The following is a 16,189-nucleotide window of genomic DNA, read 5'->3' as shown; positions in this document are numbered from 1 at the left end:
TTGAAAACTTATCATTTTTTCAGCCAGCCAGCATTCAACCAAGAGTTCCAGTTGACTGATGAGGTGCCACATGCAGTCATTCCTTACCACTTCCTGGCTCGTCAACTTGCTCGTTTGAACCTTCCTATCCACGTCGCCTAATATGCGCTGATGTCAAACCAGCGACAGCTACCAACCTCAGAGCAAGCATAGAATGCGATCCTCATATGGCTGCCAGAAACCTTGACGGCGTTTTCCACAACTTTGTGATGTCCTATGTACTCCTTCGGTGTACCCAAATTTAACCTCGGCTTACACTAGCTCTCATAGACCGACTGTATACTTAATTGACCTGAGCTCATGTATGTATGTAGCATACTCATGTTGTATACTGGTGATCACGTGTCTACGATTTTGTCAAGGGCCAATCTTGTGGCTTCGTGGCTCTAACCTTGCTGTTGCCAGCATGGAGGCTTACTTTATGCTCCACTTGAACCAAAGCACAATCATTGTCAGTAGCACAACGTGGAAACAGCATTTCCATTGTGTCGCAAGAAAGCTGTGTACCTGCAGCTGGTGAGATGGATACATAGCTCTTCTTAACTGCTTTCTCACATCGCACATTCCTTTCCTTAGCACATCCACTCCCTGTAAAAGCATTCCGAACCATGGACATTCACGAATCACTCTCTGTCACGGTCGATGACGATTGGGCATGGATTCCGATTCACATTTTCTCGTCAACTTCAGCAGCACCAGTGCGTCGCAAATGATCTGCTTTATCCATCCTAATCCTCTTAGGACTCCAGCATTCCAAACTGGGACATAGGCGGACCGTCTGACTTGATCCAAGTTTCTCACTTAACCTGGGAATCTCCCTCCGTTGCACCAGGCTTCTCTTCAAGTCTAAACGCACCTCTCACATCCATTTATAACTCCTGGGAATTACCTCATGATCTCTGCCTTCCCGTGAGCACCAATTATTGTCTGGAAGCTTGCCTTGACATCTCCAACAGACTGATACCTTGGCACCGAGTCTGCTGAGCCCGTTTGGGCCAAGCAACTCGAACCCATCATTGACATTCAGCGCGGAAGTCACCGCTGGGTCCCTACTCATCGAAGCCTCGGCGAGGTCTTCAGGTGAATCGTCCACAAAGCAGTTGGGAGGATACTCCAGGTTAGCTGCTTTCTTGACTGACGATTCTTTACGTCTCATCACCAACAAGTGTTGTACCCACATCTCGAAAGCAAAACTACTTTCTTGAATCAGAAATTTCTCGGCGAATGGACGTACTTCGAGATGCAATCAAGGACAATACGGCGCAATTATCTGAGTCACGGTTCCTGGAGGACATTCTTACCATCCCTCATGAGCAAACGATACTTGAAAACCGACTCGAGAGCCTACAAAGAACTCTAGATGCTCCTAGTTTGGGTGGCATATATGTGTCCGACATGGGTCAATACTCTGGTCTGCAGTAACTCATACCCTTCTTCTCACTCTTATTTTCTATGCAGTGAAGCAGGCACGAAGCATAACATACACCGAGCATACTCCCCGAAAAGACAATTTTTTTGCTCTTCTCGCGCGGTCGCCAGTTATTCGATACTTGGAGGACGCCTGCAAGCTGTCTCCCACCCAGTCATTTGTGAATGGGATCTTACGAACAATCTTGGAAGACTTTGAAAGTTTGTCGTTAGACTATCCTCTTTTTTTGCACATAACAATGCATCTTTTATAGAAGGAAATCCACGTGCCGTCGAGCACCGATTGCAGCAAGAGCTGCCAAATCACCAACACAAGATCAGTCAACTCCTCCTCAAACACAATGGTGCGGAAAGTAGCATCATCAGCCTAGTTCTCATGCTTAAATATCTCAGTTCCAATTGAATGCCGAGATGACGAGGATGCTCATGTGATCTGTGCTCGTGGTGTTCGGGCTATGTTTGAAATGTTCAAGAAATGGAGCACGCTAGGAAGTAAAATCCGTTTTGCGCCTACTAAACGCGTTTCTGGTACGGCTCTTCAATTATCATATGCATCCAGCTTAGCCATATTATAATACTTTAGACGAAGTGCATAACCTAGTGTCTTCTTTTGAAAAGATATCTAGTTTAGTGGGCACGGACCGCGTCTTCCAGGCTCAGTCACCTCCGCGGCTCAAATTGGTTCGGCTCATCTCGAGGCTCTCGACCAGTTTCGCCCTCACACAACTGAGCGACATTCTCCAAGCTGCCAATATTATCGATGATAAATACGCTGCCTTCTGTGAGGCACTTCTCCAATCTGGTGACATAAACGAAATCATACTGGAATTGCGCGAGTGCGTGAAAGCGGAGATGACGCGTCTTGTCAAGGTCAACACGGAGTTCAAGGCACTGCGGGCTGAGTACGAAGACGTGCAGGATGCTCTCAGTCAGGAGATGGATTCTCTTGCTAATGCTGGTCCGTCCCGGCTTTCAGCGATTATTCATGTGCTGACCACAGCTCGTTCAGCTCGGGTCTCAGGTTTCGATGAAGGTGTGAGCACGAGGGAAGAGGCCCAGATCATTCACAATAAGTTGTCCGAAGTCGATGAACGGTTAGAGGCACTCCAAGTCGGACTCGGCGATTATGCTGGTGCTTTAAGCCAACTCCTCGATGCATTGGACGATCCGTCATCCGACCAGCCACGGAACGTGCCCCCTGATCCTCCAGAAGTGAGAGGCCAACTTAGCTCGACATTGTCAGACCGAATAACCATTTTTAGGCTACCAGTTTTGCGTTGGAAGAAAATGCTTCATCCCTCGTGTCGTGCCTTGGTGATGTGTCTTCAGCAGTTTACGCTAGTCGTGCCCCGAAAAAACTGGATTCACTGGGTGGGATTCTTACCAACGAGGCCGTCAGGCTGCGCACGCGATGTGTTCAGGTCGTGCCGGACCTATCGCACACCCTTTCGAGTGTGCAGATGCCTGCAGCGAATCAACCCAACTCGTGGTGGGGACGATTCCAGAGGAAGAGAGAAGTCAAGAACCTCGAAAATGTGGTTACCTCGCTCTTCAAGGGATACTACAAGCTCGCGAATCGATTCAGGTCCTACAAATACTCAATTTGTTTGTTCCTCTGGTTTGCTAGTTCGGATGCTGCGGAGAAACGAGCGGGTGTGCTTTATCCTCCTATCCACGATCTTTTATTGACGTCTTCTGAAGGTAATCGAATGGCGGCGCTGTCGGAAACTGCCTGGAGCCATTCACACAACCTCTCGCCGTATTTGCGACCTCTAGACTTTGCGTTCAGCGATATAATCCAAGGACTGGAAGATTTGCGAGCGACAATAGCCGCTTTCCATTCACAGTAGTCCACTGTCCATTCCCCATCGTCTCTTCGGACAATATATATATGCATAGAAGCTGCTAGTTGCTTCTACTCCTCTTTCTGCTCTCCAGCAGCAGCCAGCGGCTTCGCGACATCTGGCATAACCAATTGCAAACCCGGGACAAGAATACTTTGGCGTGCTTGTTGAGACACGACGAGGCCAAACCCGCCCTGTTCCGAGTCAAGCTGCGAAATCTTCAGCTTTCCGCCAACTGGTGTTGGCTCTGACTCGAAGAGCGTCCCAAACACTGGCGGGAGCGCTCCACGGTTGTCTGGGCCGAACGTTCCGTCGGGGGAGTTGTTGAGATATTCCTATGGCGCGGATTGACAACAGGTGAGGAAGAATAGGGGACGACTGACCTGGAAGGGGCAATTCGCTTGCGTTACGACGAAATGGTAGCTGTAGGCACCGCTGGCGTGAGGGACGACTTGGATGTCGTATGCTGCGGCTTGTGCAGAAATTTTGAGCAGTTCGGTCAGACCGCCAGCCCACATCACGTCGGGCTGGAGGATGCTGATTGTTCGTGGGGCAATCAGCTCTCGGAACCCGTATTTCGTATATTCGTGCTGTAGGAACAACTAAGACAAATTCCCCCAGATAATGAAATAGCCCTTGCCTCGCCAGTCGTGAATTTGATGTGGGGCAAAGCCTGTTTGATGATGGCGTAACCAGAAATATCGTCTGGATGAAGTACTTCTTCCCACCAGTTGATGTTGAGCGGGAGACACGCGGTCGCAAGTTCGATGGCGTATTGCACCGTCAAACTCATCCAGCAGTCAACCATAATCGGGAAGTCCGGCCCGACACTCTCGCGGTGCTTCGTCAGGAAAGCAACGTTCTTTCGCAAACCCTCCGCGCCTTCGTCTGGTCCATAAGGTAGGGGGACCTTGGCTCCCCAGAAGCCTGCCTGCTTGGTCGCAACAGGATTCGGGCCGGTGCAGTAGAAATCGAGCTCCTCCTTGATGTTGCCGCCAATCATCTGATAGACTGGCTCTCCACGAATCTTGCCGATCAAGTCCCATAACGCGAGATCCACGACGGAGATAGTGGCAACGGGGAGGCCCTTGCGGCCGTAGAACATAGTCGAGCGGAACATCTGGTCAGAGAGGCGGTTGAGCGCACGTGGGTCCGCTCCGATGAGAAATCGCTCGAGGTGGTGGTGAACAATCCAGCAAGCTGGGGGGCCGCCAAAGCCGGTCGCGAAGCCGGTTGTCCCGTCAGTCGCTTCGATCTCCACGCAAAACGAGCCCAAGACATTTATCCCCCACGAAGTGCGTGACGCCCGGTATTCCTCATACTTTGACATCGGGACACTGCGCGCATTGCAGGAGGGGAAAAGGAGCGCGGCAACATAACGACTGACCTGATAGGATTGTCAATCAACCAATGCCCGCGTTTTACATTGTGGTAGTCGCCGCCCGAGCCAACTCCCTGCGTAACATACGTCCGAACCGCCTTGATCGTTGGGAATGTTTTCATGGTTGGGTCGTTTTCTCTCGGAGAAGGATGCGGTTTATATGCTGCGGGCCATCCGGACCGCGTGATGCGTCACATTCCCAAGGTATCATGTGCAACTGACACTGTTAACATTGGGTTCGGCGCCGTCGCCGGGAGCGACGGGAAGGATATTCCCCTCTTGAAGACTCCTTGCAGCGGTCTCTCAGTCCGTCTAGTCTATCCTCTACATCTCTCAAGGCCAACTTGAAGCCTAATCGTCGCAGAGGTTGTCCGACGCTGCAGATTCTGGCCAGTCACCTGAGGTCAGGGTAAGCAAAGGCATCACAAGGAAGTTGAAATACCCTGTGACTTCTTTTTCTCTAACCCCGGGCCTCAAACTTCTGTTGCAAGATGTGAGGTTTCCCGAGTGTTGCTCCTAAACGACTGTCAAAGGCTTAATAGATATTGACAAGCCGATGAGGAAGAAAGACGGTATTGCGACGCGGTATCCGATAGCGCCTCTGTCAACTTGAAGACAGGAAACAGTGAAGCGTCCAGAACTTCGGAAGGAGGTGGCAAGACGAGAACACCTTCAAACTATTCTGAGATGTGCTGCCAGTTTTTGCGCGAGTAGATAACGCAATCCGGCATCTGGGGCAATAGCCAGAGGCGTTGCTGTAAGATGTAGGACTAGTCGCAGAGTGAAGTGAGCCGAACTGTGACGTGACCCACGTGACCAAACGTGGCTTAGCCGCCAATCGACTGCTTCGTACATTCACTCTTAAGGCTTTGAGGGCTCCTGGTCACTGAGTTTAATCACTGAAATAGGTCCCATGCGTTTGAATTCCATGGCCAATCCCCCACAACTTGAAGATGAAATGAACTCCCTGGTTGTCCAATCATTGGATAAGATGGGCTCCCTGCTCTTCGACGTCGCGCGCAAACCAAGGACCCATAATGCACCAGCGCATACCGCGCGCCTCGTACAGAGAATGGAGCCTCTAAGCGCCTTGGCGGTTATTGTGCGTTCAGACAACTTTTTCAAGCCGGTGTCGCATCTTAGTGACCTCAGCGCGGTTTAGGCCATTTTCCTTGCCGGCGTCCAGGCGCAGTCCATAAGCTTCTCCCTGGCCCAGACGTCGACGAAGCTTGAGATCACGACCAACGTCTTTGCGTTTGCTGGTTTGTTCCTCGATGTTCTCGGTGGGAGCTGCGCGCTTGTTGGCTTCATCCAATTGCAACACACCCAGACTCTGCTGAAAGAACGCCAACTAGCTCTCAATGGCCTGCGCGACACCTTAAGACTCGTCTCCCCGGAAGAACAACGCGACAACCCGCGCCAACTCGCCTTGCTTCACCACTTTCATCTCCTCGACAAGATCATACTTGCTCCCATCCACTACCCAAAACTCTGGATGACTATGGGCGGGCCCCTCCTCGACTCGGCGCGCATAATAGAGAGAATTCTGAAGACTTTCGACGACTCGGTCCAGATATCCGCCGCCTATTCGCTCGCAGACTATCGTGTTGCGACTGATGCTCTGATGGCCTCGGCGGGGAGGACCAGCCTGGGGCTCGCTGCAAGCGCCGCAGTCCCGGCCATTGTTATCGCTGGCTTGTTCTGCTTCACATGTGGCGCGCTGTGTCTCGCGATTGCCAGCCAGCCAGCGGCGGTTTGGGGGACATGCGTCGCTGTCCTAGCGATCACTTTTGTTCTTCTTGGGGTCGTCTTTGTGGCGAAGCACAGCGGAATATTGCTCCGCGGTTCACGAAAAGAGTCGTATTGATTTAGCTACCCTTCTCAGACACGAAGAGGTTCTTTGAGCACCGACACGGAAGAGGATGTCTGTACGTCCAGAGCGGCCAGGACGACTTCGATCAACAGCCTCTCCGGGTCCACCTGGCCCTCGGCCTCGTTGCACAGATTCGCACAACCTTGCAATCTCTCTTAGAAATCAAGAAGGCTTACGCCGATCGAACAAATCTACGCTGATTGGCGCCTTCACCCTACAAATACTGTCATCTGAATGGGGTTCATGCTTACCCAGAGCACTCTAGACACTCTACTAACCAACCGGCGTTCACTTTCAAAGCTCGGTGTATGTTGGTAGCAGCGTAAATGTTCCAGGCGCCGAGTCTATCTACCGCCGTGACATGTTATGAACATCTTCGAAACAACTATGTGCTCAGGCGCCGCAGCAGGGCAATCGGTCGGCGACTTGTTGGTATATTTTCTATTTTTCCATCTATGCTCGAACATTCATTGAGGCTTGATCAAGTTGACTCTAAATTTAGTGTGCATGCACTTGAATAAGACTTGGATGGTGTCTGACGTTCCACAAAACATGCATGAAGCAATCACCCGGGATTGAAAAGCGGTTTAGATTTCACAGTCACAGTGGACACGAAAATACACTCCGAATACTTTTACAAGTTATTGACACTTCATTTCGAAGATTTTCGTTGATCTAAATTGCCGAACGATATCAGATAAAGGTTGCCAAGTAACTGTGGGCGTCAAGTGGGCGTTGAATAGACGATATCAGTTGTTGTCAGTCGCGAAGTTCCGGAGTTGAAGAACATCATTGCAATTGGCTGCACACCGATCTAGACCTGATTATGAGAGGAAGGGCTCAGGATCGGACAGAACGTGGAAGATTTATTTTTATTGCACGCGCGAGTACTGTGCCCAATGAGAGCATCCCAATAGGAACACAGCTGAACTTGCTATTGGTGGCGTATCATGGTTTGTCGTCCCTGAAACCATAGGGAGAGGCGAGTTTATATGTCGTTTCTAGGTTTGCAACAACTAGAAGCGCAACATGAGGAAGGCTGGCCGTGATTGAAGCTGAATCTAGGCTTGAAGCAAGGAATTTGTGTCGAAAGTTTAAGCACCGGCCGCGTTGTTCTTTTATAGGCCGAAAGTCTCCCCCGATTTGTCCATTCGCACTCGAGACAAGACCGAGGCCATGTCGACCGCATCAGGATGTTGAGAGAAAGTTTGTCCTATCGTTCGATAATGCAAGTCAAAGGGTAGTGGCAATAAATCGTTCAAGTAGCTTCAGATGCCGTCTTCTGTACGTCCCCAGGTGCGCGACGACTTCGCTCGCAAGATGTAAAGTTGTTTGTCACGAATCGTGACTAATCTGGAGCGTGGGGCCAGGCTATGATAAAATTCTTTTTGCACCCGCTTCCTTCGCTCGAGACCTTGCTGGCCAGCCATCCTTTTATATCCTAATCCATCTTCCAAATTTTCCCTCCGCCGTCTTGTTCTGCCTCCGACGGCCAGACTCCCTCCCAATGGCACGCACTCACCGAAGGGATTCGTCAACGGAGCGCCCCGATACGAGCTCGTCCTTAATAAAGAAGCTCAAGTCCTCCCATGTCTCTTCACCCACGAATGGCACGTCGGCAGCAGACCCCACACCCTTCTTCGCCTCAGGCCTCCTTGATCACTGTAACATCGCCCAGCTCCATTCTGGCTATGTGGCCAACGAGCCATTCAAATATTCCGTCGTCGAAAAGCTGTTCCAGGACGAGCTATTACAAAAGGTCAAGGACGAGTGTCTGAGTGAGCTCAGCTTCACCGAAAAAGAGACGGACATCTATAAAGTGTGTGGTTCCCCCCAAATCTCCACTTTGCGTCATTCAACCGATATCTAGGTCAACCAAACCGGCGACCTTGCTTCGCTTAACTATCTTACATCCTCCCAAATATCCCTTCTCCCCAATCTCCTCGCCCTCCGCGATGCGCTGTACTCACAAAAGTTTCGTGACTTTCTTCGTGCGGTCACTGGCTGTGGTCCACTGTCCGGCACAAAACAGGACATGTCCGTCAATTCATACACCCGTGGATGCCATCTTCTAAATCACGACGATGTTATCGGCACCCGACGGGTTTCCTATATTCTCTATATGCCCTTACCACACTTCCAGTACTGGCAAAAGGACTGGGGAGGTGCCCTCGAACTCTACCCGACTGTTGTGGGTCCGGATGGAGAACGAGAGCCTACTTGTACCCCGTTGAAGACGATTCCGCCGAGCTGGAACCAGTTTATCTTCTTTGAAGTGCAACCGGGGCTGAGTTTCCATTCAGTGGAAGAGGTTGTTGTCGGCGGTGAGGGTGAAGATGGGCGAGCGAGGCTGAGCATCAGTGGATGGTTTCATGCGGCACAAGAGGGCGAAGAAGGCTACGTCGCAGCTGAGTCGGAAAGCCAAGTCAAAAGCTCAAGAGAGCAACTCGTATGTTGTTGCTTCTCTTATACAAGCTGACTGAGCTCAATCCGATCACTATGTAGGCCATGACTTCCACCGAGTTCAAGCAGTATCCAGCCGAGCTGGATGGCCCACCAGAAGATACCCTCTCTGAAAAGCATACCACTTTCTTATCCGAATTTCTCAACCCCGTATACCTCCAGCCTCGCACGATGAAAGCTCTCGCCTCGCGATTCGTCGAAGAATCGTCGCTCGAGCTCCACTCATTCCTCTCAAACGAACTAGCCTCGGCACTCGAACCAAGATTACGCGAGTTGGATGCCGCTGATGGTCTTGGTCCCGATCGCGCGGGCAAAGTGCCCGCTCATTCGTGCGGGACAACTGGGGCATGGGACACCAAAGGCCCGCCACACAAATGGCGATACTGTATTCTCCGACCGCACGAATCAGCGCAAGCTGTAACGCCTCGAGCGGCAGCGGGTTGCGACGAAATCGTTCGCGGAATTCAAGACGAGCTGTTTAGCTCGGTCGCATTCCGTGCATGGCTCGCCGCAGTCTCAAGACTGGTACCGACGAGGTACTGTGTAGAGGCACGACGGTTCAGGCCTGGTTTGGACTATACTCTGGCAACCAGTGAAGAGAAAGAGGCGCGGTTGGACGTGGTATTGGGCTTGACGCCGGATGTCAAAAAATCAAACGAGGAGGAGCATTCAGCGAAGAAGCGCTCGCGGAAGAATGCTAGTGAGCCCAAGCCTAGGGGTTGGCAGGCCGCAGAGTGGGGTGGTTGGGAGGCAAGTTTCGGTTCAATTTTTTCGGTGCTATTTTAACGTCTTTGGCAGTGTTACATGGCCCCACACAATGAGGGAAGACGATCCCGCCGTATATCGGTCGGGAACCATCAAAAAACCGAAGGCCAATGGAAACGGGGTCGCCAATGGAAATGGTCACGTGCCAGACTCTGAAGACGCGGGCGAGGAAAACGGCGACACGTCGATGGATGGTGAAGCGGGGTCAGAGGGAGACGTGTCGATGGCAGACGACGAAGAAGACAGCACGTTGCTCACCGTCCAACCTGGGTTTAATCGCCTGTTGCTTGTGCTGCGAGACGAGCGAGTGATGCGATTTGTCAAGTACGTGTCGGCGTCAGCGGAAGGATCGAGATGGGACGTGTGTGGCGAGTACGAGGTCGGCATGGTTGAGCGGGAAGACGACAGCGACCCGGAGGACTCAGAAGATGACGCTGAAGGGGAGGAAGAGGCGTGAAAAACGATCGAACGGCTTTGATATCTATAATGCTCGCCATATTTTTACTAATTTCTACATACAGCAGCTGGTCGCTAATGCACAAACACTGGTAGATGGTAGACTATGGAGCGGAGCACTATTGTAAGCAGCCGTAATGTAACTTGAGTTGTGGTCAGCAAGTTTTTGGTTGGATGCAACTATGTCACTGGATCCTTGCTTTTGTAGTAGGGCAAATCAAGGGTAAATATAGCATGGTGGAAGAACCACTATGTCGTCAGACTGGTCAGAGTCATAGTCGCCAATTATAGAGCTTGCGCGTCGCGTCACAGTGTGACGCGTCACACCTCCGCTTATCAATGCTCTATGCCCTCGAAATCCCCTTCGAAGCAGAATGTGAAATTGCGCCAGTAATGTTGAAATATCACTCATCGTCTACACCAGTCCCAGCCGCGGCCAATCAAACGGGAGGCGGAACCGGTGTCTGTTGACATTGAGCATAGTACCAAGTCCAACGAAGCACCGGAAGACTATACACCTGAAGGCGTGTTGGAATACTGCTCCAGGACAGCACACAAGACACTAGAAGAGGTAAGAATATTGCCGTCGCTTTGGGAAATCCGATGTTGACTGCTGACACAGGCACTTGAAACTCTTGAGCTTGAACCGCGCAGGAGAGTTATATGGCGACGGGACCTGACCAAGTGCGCTGTCCTTGTTCTGCTTTTGGATTGGTTGAGTTGATATGCGTTAACAGGATGCGTTCCAGCGGCGATACCAGGACGATTATTGCTTTCTGCGGGGGTGCGTCTGATGCGTCGTTACACTCCAACGTTCACTTTATAGATGGCTGCAGGCACCGGGGTCGGGAAATCGTCCACTTTGAACGCCATTCTCGACGGTGAGTGTTGTTTAGTCTGCTTCCAATCTCTCTCAACTGCTGGGGCTCAGCCAACATCGTCCCGACTAGTGGTATCCAAGGTATATACCTATACGCCCAGTTCATTCTTCTCCCTCCCACTAACTTTACGCCATAGCCTGCACTTCTGTTGTCACCGAGATCGCATACCATACCAAACCCACTATCGACGCCGATGTATCCTTTCTGTCGAGAGACGAGTGGAAGGTGAGAATTTGACGAATTCTCCAGTACTTTTTCACTGATAATACTAATTCTCAAGGCGGAGCTAGAGATTCTCTTGAGCGATCTTGTTGAAGACAATGGAAGTCTCAAACCGACAACCGACCTCAAGAGCGATGCTGGTGTTGCGTGGCTCAAGGTCCATGCGGTGTACCCGACTATTGACACTAGTCAACTCATCCTGATGACACCAGACCAGATTATCTCCAGCAACATCGAAATAGAAGGAATTCTGTATGTGGCTGACAGTATCTCACCTTTTTTGCATCGTTTGAACACTTCAAATAGTGGAAGTAGTAGGGAAATTTCTACCCCCAACTACAAGAAGTTTCGGCATGAAATCAACAAGTACATCGACGCGAATGATCACCGGCGAGGAAAAGACACCCCGAAAAAGAAAAGGAAGGACAAAAGGAAGAAAGATCGAGTGACGGAAATGGAGGGAGCGACAGCCCGTGAAGATCCCGAGAAGGGAGACCAAGAACCCAAGCCCAATGATGTTGTGGAAGAGCAATCCGACCCCGTCGCCCTTTGGCCTCTGATCCGTGGGGTCAAGGTTAGAACATCCTCACCTGTCCTCGCGACTGGTGCAGTACTGGTCGACTTACCAGGTACTTGATCTTGCCTTCTGTCATTTGACAATCCGTTATATCGTTCTAGGGACCGAGGATGCAAACGCTGCGCGGAGTGAGTCCAAGTACTCTGACCGAGAAAACCTCTGATTGCTGCCTCTAGGTAGTATTGCGCGTCAATATTTGAAGAAAGCCGATTGTGTGTGGATATTGTCCCCGATCCATCGGTAGGCGTGCCCCGACCAGAGAGGACCGTTATTCATTATGACCTCAGCGCCGTGGACTCCAAGGTTGCCAGGGATTTATTGGGCGAGGCCTTCCGCACTCAACTCAAGATGGACGGCGGGTATAATGCCGACACCATCACCTTTGTCGCCACAAAGTGTTTGTTCTTGGAGGAACCCTGCGTTAAATTTGTTGATCAAATTCTAGGCGACGACATTGCATCTTCGGAAGTGATCAAAGCCCTGCAACTGCGTAACGAACCTGAGCTCAGGGGAATTGAAGACCGTCTCAAAGACATCAAAATGCAGTTAACACAGGCCGAAAGGGCCCAGAAAATAGCCGATAATCGCCTTGCAGGTTTGTAAAATCTGACTTTGTCGGATGAGAATCCCACGTATTCTAGATTTGTCTCAACAACTCGAAAAATCACGTGCAGCCTCTCATGAATATCAAGCTCGTTTGAGGGCACTGCAGTCAGGACAAGTGTTCGAAACTACAAAACTACCATCCCTTGTCAAGAAGCGGAAAAATACAGGAGGAGAGAAACCTGGTCCACCCAAACGTCGTCGTAACATGTCTGACGACGATGAATCGTCTGGATCCGATTCGTATACATCTGACGATGACCTTCCGTCAAGCAATGCGGAAGGGGAGGACACGGCAGATGAGGATGAGACTGATGAATTAATGGAGGACATCTCAGAAGAGTCATTAGAAGCGGCTATACAAGAAGCAGAACACAATATTTCTCTGGTGACAACAAACCTGAATGAAGTATCGCGGAATCGCATGGAAACCGTTCGCCTAATCTCGTCTCTCTCCGAACAAGATCGTGACGCTCAACGAGTGAGTTTCTCTCCTGTTACATCGCTTGAACTCTCGTCAATTTGCGGTTAGACAAAGGATGCCTACTGCGCGAAGAAGCGCTCAGAACACTCGACAAACACCCTCAAGGACGACTTCCGTACTGGGTGCAGAGAATACGAGGGTATCAGTTTTCAGCTTATTTATTGGCATTTTTTACAGATTATTTAGATGCTGCCGCCGAAGAACTGGACCCAGACAACTTCGATCCCAGCGTCTCGGAAAGTGCTTACGCTACCGTAGATCTTCCTGTCTTTTGTGTCTCTGCAAGAGACTATACCCGTCTCACAGGTACATATATTTCCCCGGTATCTGGTCATCAATTGATCCCGATACAAAAGGACAAGTGCGAGGAGACGGCAAAGCAGTATGCTTCACCGACGTTGAAGACACGGGAATCCCTTCGCTCCAAAAATGGGTGACTGCGTTAACGCGCTCTCCACGAGAAACAGCTGCCCAGAGTTGCTCGTCCCAACTGAGAGCCCTCGCTGAGGACATGCGTTCATTTCTTCATGACTCAAGTCGAGTCACTTCTACTGATCGTAATACCTTCCGGGCAAAATGGAAATCCCAAGTGTTTGACGAAGATGAAGTGGAGTTCAGTGAAGATGACAACTCTAGCGACAACGAAATCCCCGGCATCGACCACCCCATTGTAACGGTGCTTGATGAACGCCAACTTCGCTCTGGAATCACTCCTCGTCTCGTTAAGCAATTCTCCAGGATCGTCGAAGAAAGTGTTACTGCCCTCAAGCATCATTTCAGGAATGGGTTAGAAGAGAGATGTCGCGTGGGGGCCGCAAATGTGAGAGTTTCCCACTGTCAATGCCACTTATCATTGAATCTGGGTAGGCTGCGGATACTTCAGGTGCGACGTTGAACAACTTCAGGCAATCCATGCACCATCGCTCGTAAGTCTGTTCCCTTTATCCAGATTTGAGCCTCCTAAATCCTGGGCCAGCTACTCTGCAACCATTCGGCGCGATGGCGAATTCCACCGCGACTTGAATGTTGAGCTTGTGAACCCACTGACTCGCTACATCGCACAAGCCTGGCAAGGGGTATTCGAAGCCGACGTGTTTGCGCCCTTCTTTAAAGACATTTCGGACTGTATTTCGGCCCTCATCCTGGACATCGAGGAGTCTGCTCCGTCAGGACTGAAGCAGCACGTGCGGACACAGGGCGAGATCTGCCGACAGTCCGCGCGAGTCAGCCTAAACCAGACTCTCGCAAGCGTGAAAGCAACTCTGACCGATGAGCAAAAGACCGTATCTCGCTCTATTGCCCCGTTTGTGAAAGGCCGAATGCTTGCTGCATATGCGGCTGCGAAGCAGGAAAAAGGCAAAGGCTCGGTTATGCGGGCGACGAAAGTGTTGCAGGACTTCATCCATCAGTCTAAAGATATCGTGTTCAACAACAGCGCTGACTCTATTCTGGAGCAACTGGATGATTGCGCGTCGTCTGTGGGGGCGACACTGAGAAGCGCCATGACTTCACTCGCCCGCAAGGTCGAGCTCAACATCTCGGTTATATGGGAAACGCAGGCGAACTACGACTCCAAGCAAGCCGTGATCCGCTCCAACATCGTTATACAACTGGACGAAATTCTGGGTCAACTCCGATTGACGGACGAGGCTCGACAAGGGGAGAAGGTTCAGAAAGAGGCGCAGATGGAGATGGACTGATGGACCTGAGAATTATTGCATAACAGCTAACCTAAGTTATAAAATCATGTAGCAATTACCTGTGCACTATTACGGACACCGGGATGTGGAGAGCAACGAGGAGGTGGATGCAGAGGTGAAACGGGCGGCACAAGGAGCGTCCTCTTAGCTCCCGAAGGCGCTAAGGTTGCGGGCGCTTTCCGCGGGTCCCACCGTCTTCATCAACATATGTGCTCTTCATCTTCAATTTCATTTTCATTTTCATCTTCATCTTCATCACCCTCTCCCCATCTAGTTAAAGTCACCGATCAAGGATTTCCCTGCACTTGTCCCAACAAACAGAGTGGCGCCTTTGTCTCGGAGAAGTCGGCTCAACGACAGCAGGGAGTGTGTGCGAAGTTGGACATCAAAGCCATATGGCTCGTTAAAGGTAACTCGAAGAGTCCGCACCAACGAGCATTTGGGCATCACATTCCTACAGCACACGCCTTCGACGGAGACTTGCACGATGCGAAGCAAGATCTCCATATCACAGTCGCTGAATGCTATGTTCTCGAGCAAGGGGAGAAACTGGGGATCGGTGACCAAACTTTTGAAGAGGGCATCGACATAATTGCGCAGGGGACTGCCGATTTGGAGCGTGGTGAGAGGGAGTGGCTTTATGATTGAGATGGGAAAATCGACGGAGTCCACTAATCGCTTGGGTCCGCATGGGCGAATCACGAGGGTCCGGAGAGGGGGCGATGAACGATGGAGGAATGGTTGCAGATAGCTCTCGACATCGCACAAGCCAGAGTACATGCGGATTTCCAGACTCTCGAGAACAGGGAGGGCCATGAGGTCAAGCAGCGTGAACAGCGGAGCTTGTCCCGTGTGATCAAACTCGTCTTCGATTGACAAAAACCGCAATTTGTCGTGAATGACGTCGAAGGTGGATGTGGGGGAGACCTCGAAGGCATAAGTATGCCCGACAAACGTCAGGGAGATCAGGTTGGGCATAAGTTGAAGTGCCTCGGCTGCTTCCTCTATCGCCACATAAACCAGCGCCAGCTCCGTTATTTGCTCATATCGGAGCCGCACAAACGAGAGAGGGACCCTCTTGAGCAGTACGGACGTAAGCTGTGGGGTGTCAAGGAAATACTCGACAGCCACGTCGGCGGGGAGGACTTCCTCGACTGGCTCGAGAATGAGGGCCAAACTTTTCAGCTGCAAAAAAGCCGGCCTCCCCTCCTGCAGGGCCTCGAAGCCCCGTATGCCCATGTCCAGCCTCAGATCGACCAGGCCCGATGCCTGAGGGTGCAGGAGCGGTATAAACCACATCAGAGGATCGACCGCATCCGGCATGTCCAGCTCAAGACTGACGGGGCATTCTTTGGCGAGGGCCATCCAGTGTAAAGCGCCATCGATTGCGTCGGATATCTGGGCAGTCGTTTTGTAGACCTCCGTCGCGATAGCCAACCGCGTCCACAACGTCGGCATCGACAGCGCCAAAAG

At 51.1% G+C, this 16,189-nt stretch overlaps 5 protein-coding genes across 5 annotated transcripts; 4 read left to right on the top strand and 1 right to left on the bottom strand.

The window, feature by feature from the left end:
• Nucleotides 1-647: 647 nt before the first annotated feature.
• Nucleotides 648-3,317, top strand: MIND_00773500 (uncharacterized protein; the record flags this gene model as incomplete). Its single annotated transcript, XM_037364424.1, has 11 exons — nucleotides 648-737; nucleotides 781-948; nucleotides 996-1,156; nucleotides 1,206-1,450; nucleotides 1,498-1,668; nucleotides 1,722-1,811; nucleotides 1,861-1,995; nucleotides 2,051-2,425; nucleotides 2,477-2,679; nucleotides 2,730-3,120; nucleotides 3,169-3,317. 11 exons carry the CDS (start codon nucleotides 648-650, stop codon nucleotides 3,315-3,317), a joined length of 2,178 nt encoding a protein of 725 aa, XP_037220068.1.
• Nucleotides 3,318-3,382: 65 nt separating this feature from the next.
• On the bottom strand, nucleotides 3,383-4,814 carry MIND_00773400 (L-rhamnonate dehydratase; the record flags this gene model as incomplete). The annotated part of the gene is made up of 4 exons (XM_037364423.1): nucleotides 3,383-3,646; nucleotides 3,695-3,901; nucleotides 3,952-4,648; nucleotides 4,699-4,814. 4 exons carry the CDS (start codon nucleotides 4,812-4,814, stop codon nucleotides 3,383-3,385), a joined length of 1,284 nt encoding a protein of 427 aa, XP_037220067.1.
• Nucleotides 4,815-5,605: 791 nt separating this feature from the next.
• On the top strand, nucleotides 5,606-6,559 carry MIND_00773300 (uncharacterized protein; the record flags this gene model as incomplete). Its single annotated transcript, XM_037364422.1, has 2 exons — nucleotides 5,606-5,794; nucleotides 5,855-6,559. 2 exons carry the CDS (start codon nucleotides 5,606-5,608, stop codon nucleotides 6,557-6,559), a joined length of 894 nt encoding a protein of 297 aa, XP_037220066.1.
• Nucleotides 6,560-8,072: 1,513 nt separating this feature from the next.
• MIND_00773200 (Nuclear protein) lies at nucleotides 8,073-10,250 on the top strand (the record flags this gene model as incomplete). The annotated part of the gene is made up of 5 exons (XM_037364421.1): nucleotides 8,073-8,384; nucleotides 8,436-9,014; nucleotides 9,071-9,649; nucleotides 9,702-9,778; nucleotides 9,827-10,250. 5 exons carry the CDS (start codon nucleotides 8,073-8,075, stop codon nucleotides 10,248-10,250), a joined length of 1,971 nt encoding a protein of 656 aa, XP_037220065.1.
• A 327-nt stretch (nucleotides 10,251-10,577) lies between these two features.
• Nucleotides 10,578-14,716, top strand: MIND_00773100 (uncharacterized protein; the record flags this gene model as incomplete). Its single annotated transcript, XM_037364420.1, has 19 exons — nucleotides 10,578-10,625; nucleotides 10,674-10,820; nucleotides 10,872-10,933; nucleotides 10,987-11,033; nucleotides 11,086-11,130; nucleotides 11,181-11,210; nucleotides 11,267-11,355; nucleotides 11,411-11,604; nucleotides 11,659-11,981; nucleotides 12,031-12,057; nucleotides 12,106-12,169; nucleotides 12,217-12,326; nucleotides 12,375-12,524; nucleotides 12,571-13,013; nucleotides 13,065-13,155; nucleotides 13,203-13,322; nucleotides 13,373-13,836; nucleotides 13,884-13,942; nucleotides 13,993-14,716. Exons 1-19 carry the CDS (start codon nucleotides 10,596-10,598, stop codon nucleotides 14,714-14,716), a joined length of 3,219 nt encoding a protein of 1,072 aa, XP_037220064.1. The 5' UTR covers nucleotides 10,578-10,595.
• Nucleotides 14,717-16,189: the final 1,473 nt, after the last annotated feature.

Source organism: Mycena indigotica, assembly GCF_014461135.1.
Source record: "Mycena indigotica strain 171206Taipei chromosome Unknown Mind.scaff0006, whole genome shotgun sequence".
Classification (NCBI taxonomy): Eukaryota; Fungi; Basidiomycota; class Agaricomycetes; order Agaricales; family Mycenaceae; genus Mycena; species Mycena indigotica.
The sequence above is the reverse complement of the archived record's forward strand: the minus strand, read 5'-3'. Positions and strand labels throughout refer to the sequence as shown.